At 36.0% G+C, this 13,099-nt stretch overlaps 1 protein-coding gene across 3 annotated transcripts in view; it reads right to left on the bottom strand.

The window, feature by feature from the left end:
* Nucleotides 1–354: 354 nt before the first annotated feature.
* Nucleotides 355–13,099, bottom strand: part of LOC107692153 (EVI5-like protein) — a 43,630-nt gene continuing 30,885 nt past the window's right edge. For 2 of the 3 annotated variants that reach the window (XM_016491102.1, XM_016491100.1), the window contains 8 exons: nt 11,372–11,488; nt 10,991–11,131; nt 10,661–10,822; nt 8,761–8,907; nt 8,161–8,256; nt 7,943–8,038; nt 3,498–3,820; nt 355–2,474 (listed from right to left, as the gene is read on the bottom strand). In XM_016491102.1, coding sequence (XP_016346588.1) covers nt 3,512–3,820; nt 7,943–8,038; nt 8,161–8,256; nt 8,761–8,907; nt 10,661–10,822; nt 10,991–11,131; nt 11,372–11,488 — 1,068 coding nt within the window. In that variant the 3' untranslated portion in view covers nt 355–2,474; nt 3,498–3,511. The remainder of the gene's footprint in view (nt 2,475–3,497; nt 3,821–7,942; nt 8,039–8,160; nt 8,257–8,760; nt 8,908–10,660; nt 10,823–10,990; nt 11,132–11,371; nt 11,489–13,099) is intronic. The other variant, XM_016491101.1, reaches the window with a different exon arrangement.

Raw genomic sequence — 13,099 nt, forward strand, 5'->3', positions numbered from 1 at the left:
GACTCGAGAGATGAACTAATCAATTCTCTTTCCGGCTCAGACTGCATTGGTTAAGCTTATGGGGCTGTCACGTGATGAACGAACGATTCGGAAAACTCGAAGACTGGAAACAGGTGAACTACTTGACTAATTCCAATACAGAACCATAGACTGTGTACAGAACCTATAGGATGTTGCGCATGCGCGACTGAACGAATCACTCCCCGAGACGACTCGTTCTTCCCGAGTCACATTAAAGATACGTTCAAAATGACGAATTGTTCAAGAACGACCCAACTGTAATAATGTAAAATATGTGAAAAATTTATTTTTCGAACAACCTAGTATGAGAGCCTGTTCTAGTACACCCCCAAAACAAAATCAAGACTTTGTAAAAGAGCATAATATCTCTGCATAAAATCTCAAGTCCATTTGCATAAAATATCATTATTGGTCTAATTCACACTGTTATTTCTTAGTCTATGTCAATTTTTCTTTTTTTTTTCAGGTATAACAGGTACATAAAAAATTTTTTTTATCAGTGCAAGGGGCATTATAGGTTTGATCAAGGGAAAAATATCAATTCTACAGCAAGCGATTCGACACAAACCATTAATAAACAATTTTGCATCAGTCATTATAACACTGTGGTACGTTAAAACAGCAACCCCAGGAAACCTTGAGAACTTACAACCACTCAAAAGAAGATATGCTTTATGAACACACTTAAATGGTTTTCATGACATATTCAGCACATACTGTAAATACTTCTCCCCAAAACTCCAATGTCTTGTAATGCATCATACTGTCAAAGACATGACTGCGAGCAGCTTCTCACTGGTTTTTGGGTCAATAACCAGTAAATGGTGCAAATGTCGACAATGTATTGTTCTCGGAAAGTCATGTAAACATGTAAAATGTCTGATAAATGCAACGACTGACAAGCTTTAGCAAAATGAGGCAGTGGTGGGGAAAGGCAATGACACTGATGTACCATGTGTGGTCAGACAAACACAGCATCGTAGACAGTACTGAGTCAGATGGAAATCTTCAAGACAGGTTACGAAATTGTGGGTAAAAAAAAATTTAAGTGACCCAACTCGATTAAAAGGAAGAAAACTGTTACAAGTATGAAATATTTGTATAATATAATGTATATACAAAATCCCACATTATTTTGCAATGAACTGTAGTTTAGTTTAGTAGTTACGTTTGTTTGAAAAACCTTTCATAGTTCAGTCAAATGCAAGCAAGCTTTAGCTCTACAAATGAAGACTTTCTTCAATATCAACCAAGAGCAACAGTCTTCACAAATGCTTCAGGAAGTTGCTTTAGATTTAGCACAAACCCATAAAAATCAGGATCAATAACTGCCTTAAGATGGTTAACAGTTGAAATGTGAAATGCAAATCAATATCATATAGTTGCTTGAGGGTATTTATGTAATGTACAAATCTAGGCTAACTCGTTGTTTGTAAGCGTCAAGTCAATAATAACTTCACAGTATATTTTGGACTTATAGATCTACTTTACATGAGAGAGGGGTTATCCTTGTGAACATATTAAAAAAAAAAAAAAAAAAAATGGAACTAGATATGTCATAGCAGCAGTTGTTATTCTTTTCTTTACCCTTTTTTTAAAGTTCTCTCTTTTCTGGAGACCCTGTAGTTTCAGCTTCATGCTGTTTTTCAGGATTGGCACAGAAGAATAGTATAAATTAAATAGTTTGGCCTCTGTATGCATGAAGTACATTAACATTATTTTAAAAAACATAAAAGAAATAAACAATTAACATAAAAAACTTTTGGCAATGTTGACATAGTTTTCTTTTGCAATGGATTTTTTTTCCATCCAAAAGCTTGATCACTCTTATTTGTTTTGTATAAAACACACACAAATACATGGATGAGCTACGGTAATATTCATCTATGCATGTAACTATTAACATCCCTATTACGTTATATAATAAGACTTTGTTCATTCCTATTTTCTCTCCTTTGGCCTTCACCTCCCATTAAAGTGATTGTAGTGTCTGTTGCATTTGAGATAAACATAAAAGGTGCACATCCTCTCCACAGGAACAAGACAGAGAAACGAAGAACGTCCAGGCTGAGAGAGGCACCAAATCTGCTGCTATCCTCTAAACAAACAGTAGAGATGGTCCCTCCGTTAGGCGCCAACTGAGCGTGACAAAGACAATCCCATGTTTTGACAGGATGCTGCAAACTTGTGTACCAGAAGGTGTGTATCCTGCTTGCTTTTTCTTTCCTCTGTCACCTCATTTCTAGCCAGATGGCTGTTGTATTGGAGAAGTTGGTATGCTCACAGGGACTGAGTGAGTGTCTGGTTAAATTAGAGGTAGTTTCAAGGCCATACTGTTTTCTTTGAAAAGAGAAAATGGCAAAAATGACCAAACTTTCTGGCACTCAAGAGAAGAGGACAGTTTGTGTGTGTATGTATGTTGGTATTTGTTATACAGAACTCCAAATTCAGTCCTGGGAAGAAATGCAATACGTTTAAGAATTGTGCAACAGACACACTGACAAAAAGAAAGTATAAGACAAAGAGACAGAGGCTGTGTCCGAAACTGAAGGCAGCTGCCATGCATTTGTTTAAAGGGACCACCAAACGTCCCATCTAATGAGCTAGAATAAATTCAAGTAAAGTTTAGACATAAACAAATATTTAGTGACTACAGAATGCGGTGTAGAAACTCAAGCTTTTTAAAACATGAAAAAAGGGCATTTATGAATTATTGTATTTCTAATCTCTTTATCAGATGTCATTTTATCTCTAACCACCAAACTGAGTGCACAGGATTGTGGAGATATTATAAGTCGAACAAATGGAAGGCAAACACTGGATTTGGACATGTCTTGGTGCCCCCATAGCTTCATTTACTGCCAGAAAAGGTGCGTTTTTCAAGTTTCAGACACAGCTTGAGTGAGAGCGTAGTATGAGAGTGTCGTGCTATGCATCGTTTTCCCGCCCTACCTCTGACAGCTTCTGGGTGAATGTACATAATCTCTCTCTCACGCTATATGTGACCCTGGACCACAAAACCAGTCTTAAGTCGCTGGGGTATATTTGTAGTAATAGCCAAAAAAAACATTGTATGGGTCAAAATTATTGATTTTTCTTTTATGCCAAAAATCATTAGCATATTAAGTAAAGATCATGTTCCATGAAGATATTTTGTAAATTTCCTACCGTAAATATATCAAAACGTAATTTTTGATTAGTAATATGCATTGCTAATAACTTCATTTGGACAACTTTAAAGGCGATTTTCTCAGTATTTGGATTTTTTTGCACCCTCAGATTCCAGATTTTCAAAATATTGTCATATCCTAACAAACCATACATCAATGGAAAGCTTATTTATTCAGCTTTCAGATGATGTATAAATCTCAATTTCGAAAAATTGACCCTTATGACTGGTTTTGTTGTCCAGGGTCACATATATCTGTGCATTATGTGCAGTCTATTCCTAAAGGACTCTGTCCATCCCATCTCACCATTTCAAGCCATCTCAGTTCTCGAGTCCTTCGGTGCACACCATGCCCGGGTAAAGCTGCTGCTGGTTAGGCAGAGGGTCTTGGCAGGGGGTTTGAATGGGGTTCCTTTCCTCGCCGTCGCTGTCCGTGCTGCCTTGACTGTCCAGATGAGGTGACGAATGGTGCGGATACAGGGAGGTTAGAGGCAAGTGGCTCTGAAGAGGGTCCTCGTCCGAACTGAGGTAATCACCTTCTGCAGATGCTGGGCTTTCCAAACATAGGTCCTGATATACGCCTCCACCGCTATTCTGGAACTTGGAGCGCTGTCCACGTAGCCGCCTGATCTAAAATGTTTAAGAGAACGGAGTTGACAATCTCTATACTCTGGCAAATATTCTTACAAATGCACAGCTCTGCAGAAAAGACCATTTTTATTAATGATGGATCAGTGCCTGCCTAGTAGAAGGACCAGCATAAGCAAAACATAGTTAGTGCAGCTGATTGACCAAGTTAGTATAGCTGGTAGGCATTCAAAAAAAACATTGCAATTTTTTTCTGCAAGGGCCTACAACAAGATTTTAAAAGGATATTTCACCTAAAAATGAAAATTTGCTGTTTGCCCTGAGGACATCTAAGATGTAGGTGACTTCTTTTCTTTAGGAAAACAGTACGATTTTTAGCTGAAACCTGGTCCTTGGTGATTCATAAAATTCAAGTCAGAAAGAACCGGTTCAAAAGAATGATTTGTCCGCAAATCGGACATCAATCCAGACTGTTTGCCTGAGGCTATGGATTACAGGTAATAATATTGTAAATAATGTTCAGTTTCTTGCACAGACAGATTGTTTCACTTCATAAGACCTCAATGTATTGCCAGGAGCCACAGGTATTAATTTTGTGTTCCCTGATATGCTTTTTTGTATTCTCAAAGATGTGCAGCTGCTGACTTGCATTTTATGAATCACCAAGGACCACAGTTTCAGCTAAAAACTTCTTTACTGTTCTACTGAAGAAAAAAAGTCACCTACATCTTGGATGGCCCGAGGGTGAGTAAATGAACAGCACATTTTCATTTTTAGGTGAACCATCCCTTTAAAAAACATTTAAGTAAAAACTAACAAAATTGGCAAAAATGGATCATAAAACATAGACTCAATTTTGACCTGATAAAAAGATTAATTCTGAAAATGTTCATAACATGAGTTTGTGATTTATTTTCTGTAGGGCTGGGATTCGATTCCAAAAAGAATTGAAGATGACCTTTGCAATTGATTCCATCAAAGATACTAATTTATAGACTTTTCAGTTGCATAGAGCTAATCATTCATCTGCCTCTTGGTCGCTCGCTACTAGTGATGGGAAGTCTGAATTATTTCTGCAAACAAGTTCTTTCGGATGGTTTGTTTCAATTAATCGGTTCAAAAAAAGGATTGCAGCAATTTTTATGTGTCATGGTATGTAACATGAAACATTCAATGTGTGAACGCATATTGCTAATTATTACCTTTCATTTGCTCAAGTCAATGAGTTTTTTTTTTTGGTCACTCTTTCAATCTGTGATCCTGCATGTTGAATAACATAGAACTGACAAATATTGATTAGCCCACATCTTGGATAAATTTCCTAAAATGAAGTTTTGCAACTAAAACATAAAATACAGACATTGATGCACAAACGAAGATTTGTTCTAGATGTCTAAAGTATATAAAAAGAATAAACTGTAAGACTGGCTTGTTGTCTGGTTCTGCTGCCCACAATGGAAGGTTTTGAGCATCACTCTGTACTACATGAAGAGACAATAGATGCTGACAATAATAACAGAATACTAAGGAAATTTAAAAAGAAGTAAGCATTCACATCATGTAGTCACAGTGAGCTTAGGTGAACATGTTCTTCCAATCTATAAAGAATAGAAAAAGAACTGAAAACAACAGTAAGGAACTCCAGAGTCGATTCCAGAACCAGAAATCTGAATCGATTCAAAAATATCAGTCAACAGCCCTAATTTTCTAAGCATCAAATTTCTTTAGTTTTCTGTAGAATATAAACACTAACATTAAAGGAACACTTCAAACATTTATCCCGCTTAACCGTCCTTTTTTCCACTTGAATTGCTACAGTAATTCCACTAAACTGCTTGCAACAGGTTGTTATGTCTCCATAGCAACAAGTGGTGATCATTAATATGTGCTGATGTAGAATTTAAGCACTGAATATCAGAGAGATAAGAGCAAATTATAAACATGCACTGTGGTCCAGATCACTTTGTCAATCTTATTTCTGTGTTAAATATGCTGTGGTTTATATTAAATGGATTAAGAGGTGTTTTTACTGAGACTTTGATGTTAGACAGATTACGTGCATATTTTGCCTGCAAAACAAAAATAGTGGAAAAAGGTAAAAAAAGAAATTAATTAATTAATTCACAAATTATATGATTAAAGTTTGCACTGAAAGAAGCATGTTAAAGTAAGTTTAATTTAAATTGGAATTAAATGTATTTATCCATTTTATTTACCTACAACTAACTACAAGGCTGTTTTTGATATTTAACTTTTGTGCTACCATTTGTATGTTTAAATCTGCATGTGCACTGGTGAATATGTTTCGCGACTATGGACGTGTGTGAATCATGTAGACTGGATTTTCTTGCGTGACAGAAATGGACCACAAATTTTTGCTCTCATTTCAGATCTTCCCTTCTGAGTCAGTGAGCATAAGTGAGTGTGTTTGTGTGTGTGTGTGTGTGTGTGTGTGTGTGTGTGTGTCCTAACATTCGTGAGAGCCTAAAACAGGTATTATGCTAAAATCTCAGATCGGAAACGTCATGGGTTTCCCAATAAGTGCTTTAGCAATTTGCGAGTGTGGGAGTGGGAGGGGCTGTGGTTAACCAATGGAAAAGCGTCCTGAGACAATCATCTACACAAGCCCCACCTCTCACTTCCTCTGTCTGGTTGATCTCGTTTCAGCCAAAACCACAGAGCAAAAAGTCAGTGCATGGCACTTCCGAATTAGGACATCACCGAGATTTTTAAAAGTATGGTTAATTAAACATTTACAAATCTTAACGAAAAACACATTCAGTGCTGAAATACTGAAAACTGCAAGATGTGCAATAGTGCACAAAGAATGATATATATATATATTAGCTACCTAAAGCAATGTCTGTTCAATGTGTTTGTCTGCCATCATAATGTAACTGTATGTCTCTGAAAGATATAATTAGGGGGATTGCAAATATTGATATATGGATTGATAAATTGCGATTAATCATTTGATTAATTAACTTGCATATGTCAAATTTTCAGTAGTTGACAACCCTAACAAACACAATATATCACAGAAACTGATATATCACAACTCCTCATAGTTTTTTGGTAAATGAAAAATAAGCTAGTTAGTACAAATATATATGACAACATTAAAACAGAGACATTTACCCCATATAAAATATTTACTAATAAAATATTCAATTTTTATTTAAAACATCTGTTATTTTATACTGTCGAAGTACAAAGTAAAAAAAAAAAAGTCCTCTAAAATTCACTATCATCTTGTGTTATATTAGATTAGGAGCCTCTTTAAGTTGTTGTTTTGTTTTGATCAAAGACGATCCAAAATCTTTGGCACTATTGAACATATGGTGACCTGATTTCGTAGCTAAATATGAGCCCATGTAAAACGCTGATGTAAAATCCGTCCTTTGAAAGCACCCACAATGCATCTCAACTCAGTGATTACAGTAACCATGAAACTGGAGCATAATCACTTCACATTTGTATGTAAACACTGACACAAGCAAAGAAATCGAGCGAGAGGAAACGTGAGTGACGATGACAAAATCAAAACGCAAAGAGGGATGAAAACGAGAGATGAGAGACGGAGTGATACATGAACAGAGAGGTGAAAGGGAGGGAAATAAATACAAGAGAAAGAAAATGTCAACACACTCTCACACCCCCTGTCACGAAAGGTTTTTCTACAAATGAGCAAGATCATCACATGAAGTGCGTGAGATCGAGCTGTGACTGGGTGCGTGGGTAAGCACCACAGTATCAAACCATCAAAGCCGTCTGTGTGTGTGAGGGCATATGGGGGGAATGGGGAAAAAGATTTTCGAGTGGTTTTTATTGTGGTTAGGGAGGGTCCCTAATGCCAAGAAAAGCTCTACAATACCACTTTAAAACTGTACAAAGGTAATCGCTAATAAGAACAGTGACAAAGTGCAGACAGGAAAATTTAGATTATAAAATATATAAAAAGCCATACTAACTGGCATAAATTACATTTTAAGAAGAGGAGAAGCCAGGTTTGTGTAGTAACTTGGGATCATGGGATCACGTCTTTTTACCGAAAATAGTGTGGGTTGGACTTTTTTCTGATCACATATGCAAAGATTGTGACAGATAGCAGCTGAACTTGCACTCTAGTGTGTGTACGTGAGTGTTTGTTTGTGACAACCTCACCACATTCTTGAGTTCAGCGATCTGCTCTCTCAGTTGAGTTATATACTGTCTGGAGTCTGAGTGGTTCAGCTGGCCTTGGATCAATCCCTCCTCTTTCTGCAGGCAATACATACACTTACATTTAATTATACTGATATAGTGGTTGGCAGAACTTTTATGAAGTTTTCTAAACATGTTAAACAGACACGGATAATGTCGCAATGGCCTGTATTTCTCACCTGTATTTCTAGCTCGGCTATCTTTTGCCGGAGTTCAGCCATAGCGGCCATGCTGTCAGCTTCTCTTAGACGGACTGCCATCACCTCTTCTTTGCTCTGAAAGAAAGGTAGCAAAATTACTTTTAGAATTCAAAAGTTTTTCTAAAAAAATTCTACATTCTAATTCATGCATTAATCTATAAACCCAAATTCGGTTGTAGTCTTACTATGCCTTTTAATTAGGGATGCACTGATATTAAAATTCTGCCTAATACCGATAAGGTGGTAATTATTTGTCTATGCCCAATGTCTGATGAAAGATAAATGGCATATATTCAACATTTTAGACTATTTTGTCTAAATAAACAAAATGTAAAGCATGAAAATTTTTTATTTTTTAATGTATGGGATTTTCTTATTAAATTGAAAGACCACACTGAAAAAAAATGTCTTCACTTTGAAATAGAAAAAAATGAAACAGTATTTTCCTGTAAAGTCTTATGTTAGCCAATAACCGATATGGTATTGATACAGTATATGACACATCCCATTTACTGTTTATCTCACTGAATATTCAGTTATCTGTTCTTCCTGTATTGTATGACTGTGAATGCACTGCACCTTGCAGTCAGACTCAGCCATCTTTCTTTTAATTTCGTTGAGCTGGCTTTGTAGCGTTTTGTTGTGGGAAAGAGCATTCTGAAGTCTCTCCTGCAGGCCAGTGCTCTCTTGCTCATGTCTGATAACTAGTTTACAGTTGATCTGGTTCTGTGGAAACAGAGAGAAATGTGTGAGAAGGTGAAGTTGTTTGGTTGCTAAACTTTATCTTAAATTTTGAGGAAAACAACAAACAAACTTAAGGGCAAACTTACAAATGCATCATGATTTATGCGTGAAAATATTAGAGGTGCGAATCGTCACTGGTTTCACAATTCGATTGCGATTATCATGTCAACGATTCAATTCAATTCGATATCACGTTGCATCACAATTTGTCACATCCTCAATTTTCAATATTAAGGTACATGGCTACATTTTCATATCAATTTTATACCAATTTTTTTTTTTTTTTGCATTTTTATTAAATTATATAAGCAGGCTAATTTTTTTAAACAATTACAAATTAATAATAAATCAAAACAATTGTTAAGAATTTAACCAACTAAATATAGCTTCAAAACATACAAGCAAATATAAAGTAATAAAGGGGGAAAAAGACAATTTTAAGTGATAAACAAAAAGTACTTTCAGTCTCTGATAGGGATGTTCATTTTATGAACGGATGCCGTTAACCGTTAACCGACCATGAAGAATTTTGACCGATTAATACAATCAGTTAAACGGTTTAAAAAGTCATTTTTAAAAAAATTTTTTTTTTAGTAATTTATCAAAATATTTAAAAAGGTTTGCTGCATGGTTGAAATACGCTATGCGTATAAAAAAAATTGCTTTTTTTATATGAAAAAAAAAAAAACCTTAAGTCGCGTCTAAGTCGCATTTTATTATTTCATTCAGAAATAGGCCTAATGCCGACACGAAATGTTTACAAATATTATAACTCTGTTGTTTGCTGCTTTTTGCGCATGTAAAATTAAACCCCGGGAAACAAATGTTAGTATTTTTTAACGGGTCACAGACACGTATCCTTTCTAATTTAATTAAATTCGAATTTAAAATAATCTTGTCGGTTAACGGTTAATAATCGGTTAACGAGCGTCGGTTAGGAAAAATAACCAAAATGAACATCCCTAGTATCTGAGAAAGTTTACAGTATCCGAATGTTTACAGACATCATAGTTATAGGTTTTTCTTTTTTCCTCAGCACTACTGCTAATTATTACTGATGACATCATAGACAGTGGCAGCATTGATATGCTGCATTCACACTAACGCACAGATCTATTTCGACATATCATATGTTTTGCCCTGTTCTGAAAACATAACTATGTTTACATCAATTTCGTATCATAAAAGTATTCGGAGATGCAAGTGCGTTTAACCACAGCCGTGAGCTTCAGGACAAAAAACACAAAGTGCACGTGAAAGTCTGTCAGTGCGGGAGTTTCGTGCATCTAATACTCGTGTTTTGCTTCCCTCTACCATTTTAAGCTAGTGTGACAAACGCGTATGCGAATGACATCAGTAGGCTATAATCGATTATGGTCTATTATTGCATCGATGCAGAATCGTCCATGTCCGCATCGCGATGCATCGTAGACACAATTACGAGAACACCCCTAGAAAATATTCACATAGAAGTTTTATGTACAAATAAGTATGCATGCATGATAAGTTAGAGTACACACTAATTTGTTTCAAGAGAACTGTGGCTTTTAAACTTATATTTCAGCTAGTCGGCAAGTCTCAATTTTGAAGTTGACGCACTAAAATAACCAAAACTAAAATGAATAAATAAAAATGAATAAATACTATATTTAAAAAAATTGTTTATATAAAAAAAAAATGTAATGGTATATCAATGATACTAAAATAACACTGATACAGATATTGTAGTTCTAACCTGGCTCTCTAGCTCCAGGTTTTTAAATTTGACCTCTTTGAGTTCAGCTTGACCCTGAGCCTCTCGCAGTCTCAGACTCATCAGTTTGTCCTGTAGCTCATTCAACGCATTCTTTTTAGGAGACTCCTTCCAATGGCCTCCTCCTCCACGAGACGTATGATGCTGTGATAGAAAATTACATTTGCAAAGAATTAGATTTGTGGACCAGTAGAGGGTCCAACAAAGTATCTTGCCGCATAAAGGAATTTTCTAGATCCATTTTTCATCCATGATTTTTAATACGAATGCCACAACAATTGAGTTCAGTAGGGTTGTATAGAGATTCTGCACCTGCCAGCAGTGGTTGAGATCAGTAACGGCCTCTTGCATCTCTCTGAAGGAGCGCAGAGTCTCCTGCTCTCTCAGTTTCACCAGCTTCAGCTCATCCTGCAGCTGAGCTACATTGATTTCATCAGGGAGAGAGTTGTTCCTCTACAGCACACAGACAATATTCCATTAAGTACTATACTTCAGCATCATTTAGTAAAAGCTTTGATAGAATATAGTTTTCTACTAGTCATTTGTAAATAATAGTTTCACTTATCATTTGTATGTGCACAAGGCGTATGAGCCGTATCATCACCACTGATCTAATCATCACCACTGAAGCAAAAACCTTCATTTCATACATTAACATTTTTATTGAAGAGTCAAAGACACACATGCACACACCTTTTCCAGATCGAGCACTTTGTCCTGCATTTCTTTCAGAGCACTGAGTAATTCTGCCTCCTGTAGACGAGACTGTTCCAACTGAGTCTGCAGCCCACTCACAAACTCCTCTGTATACTGCAGACAGAGAGACAAAATGGATTGAAACACTGATGACTGCAGAGGAGGCTATAATGGCTGCCATTATATCACATTCATTTATAGCTAAACAGAGTGTGTGTATGGCTAACAGATGGCTAACACACACAAGAATAGACGTAATGATTTTAATACTGTACAAACTGTATTTTCTATCCACTTTCCCTACCCCTAAACCTACCTCTCATAGAAAACTTTCTGCTATTAGAATAAAATAAAAATAAAAAAGTATTTGATTTGTAAGCTTATTTCCTCATGGGGAACAATAATATTTTGGTATATTTGGTCCCCATAATGTAGGAGACCATAGGGGCTTTTATAACAGCCCTAACATGTGTTCCAACAACTTGAAAAAGAGATCATCCTTGGGAGAAATTCTGAAAACCAATCTATCAATCACAAGTAACTGTTGCTATAAATAAAACAAGAACCATGCCAAAAGAGCTCAGCAGTGTCCTCCTGTACCCGTGTAGCATTGTAAAAGCTTAAAATTGTAAATGACATAATTAAGAATGCCTTCCTTCCATCTCAAACTACTTGTTTTTTGTATGTATTTGAATATTTCGCTATAAATTTAAGTAAAATGCATTTTATACTTAAAATTAATGACCAGAAGTCAATCGTTTCATATTGCACAGGCAAACACATCATTCGCAGCATGGGAGGTTTAATGGGAAGTGTAGTTCATCATCTAATAAAAGACATTAAAGTATACAGTCTTGTTGTAATGTTCATCTCGCAGATGATTTGTTTAATTTATGGATGGGAAATCAATGGGAAATGCTGAGAATCCTGGAGAAGTAAGTGGTCCCTGTTGCGCTCTATTCTATATTTTGTGCCAATGTTGCTTGGTAACCATTAAGAGTATATAGATCGACTAATGAACTCTATTTTGTGGAATCATTTCTATTATGATTGTTAGCATAAAAAATTTATTAATTTATTGATACATTGTGCCTAAAAACAGCCCTTACCGTGGTAAAATTACTGTAACACAGTAATTAAACTATTCAATTACTGTAACAAAGTAGGCCTCAAGACCGTTACATCATAAAATAACAATTTCAGCCTCTTTTGCATTTCCAAAGAATTTTAAGTTTATGTATGAAAATCAACCAGTCATTTTGTAAGTGCCTACTCAACAGATGTGATTCTGGAAATTTATTTAGTTAATTTTAGCGATATCCATCACTGAAGCAGCAGTGTTGATGTGACTGTGCTTCTGCTGTGTACTGTGTGCATATACTGTGGCCTACCAGAGGGGGCTGTGGCCTGCCCTGGAGACTTGTGTGAACACTAGTTCCCACGGACTTTTACTTCTGTTTTTCTTACCTCCCTCCATGCTTTCCAGTCACTTCATCATACCCGTATTACTCAGATGTTTCAATCATAGACACTCTCGGTCATTCTACTTCTTGTGTACCTGAAAAGTGTTAGCAGAAGGACTGGACTTTTAACTAAAAACCAAACGCTTTCCATTCCAGTTAGCAAAGCACAGTGGAAATGAACCTTTCTCATATATATATATATATACAGTGGGTACGGAAAGTATTCAGACCCCCTTAAATTTTTCACTCTTTGTTATATTGC

This window comes from Sinocyclocheilus anshuiensis, unplaced genomic scaffold, assembly GCF_001515605.1.
Source record: "Sinocyclocheilus anshuiensis isolate Anshui unplaced genomic scaffold, SAMN03320099.WGS_v1.1 scaffold322, whole genome shotgun sequence".
Lineage (NCBI taxonomy): Eukaryota > Metazoa > Chordata > Actinopteri > Cypriniformes > Cyprinidae > Sinocyclocheilus > Sinocyclocheilus anshuiensis.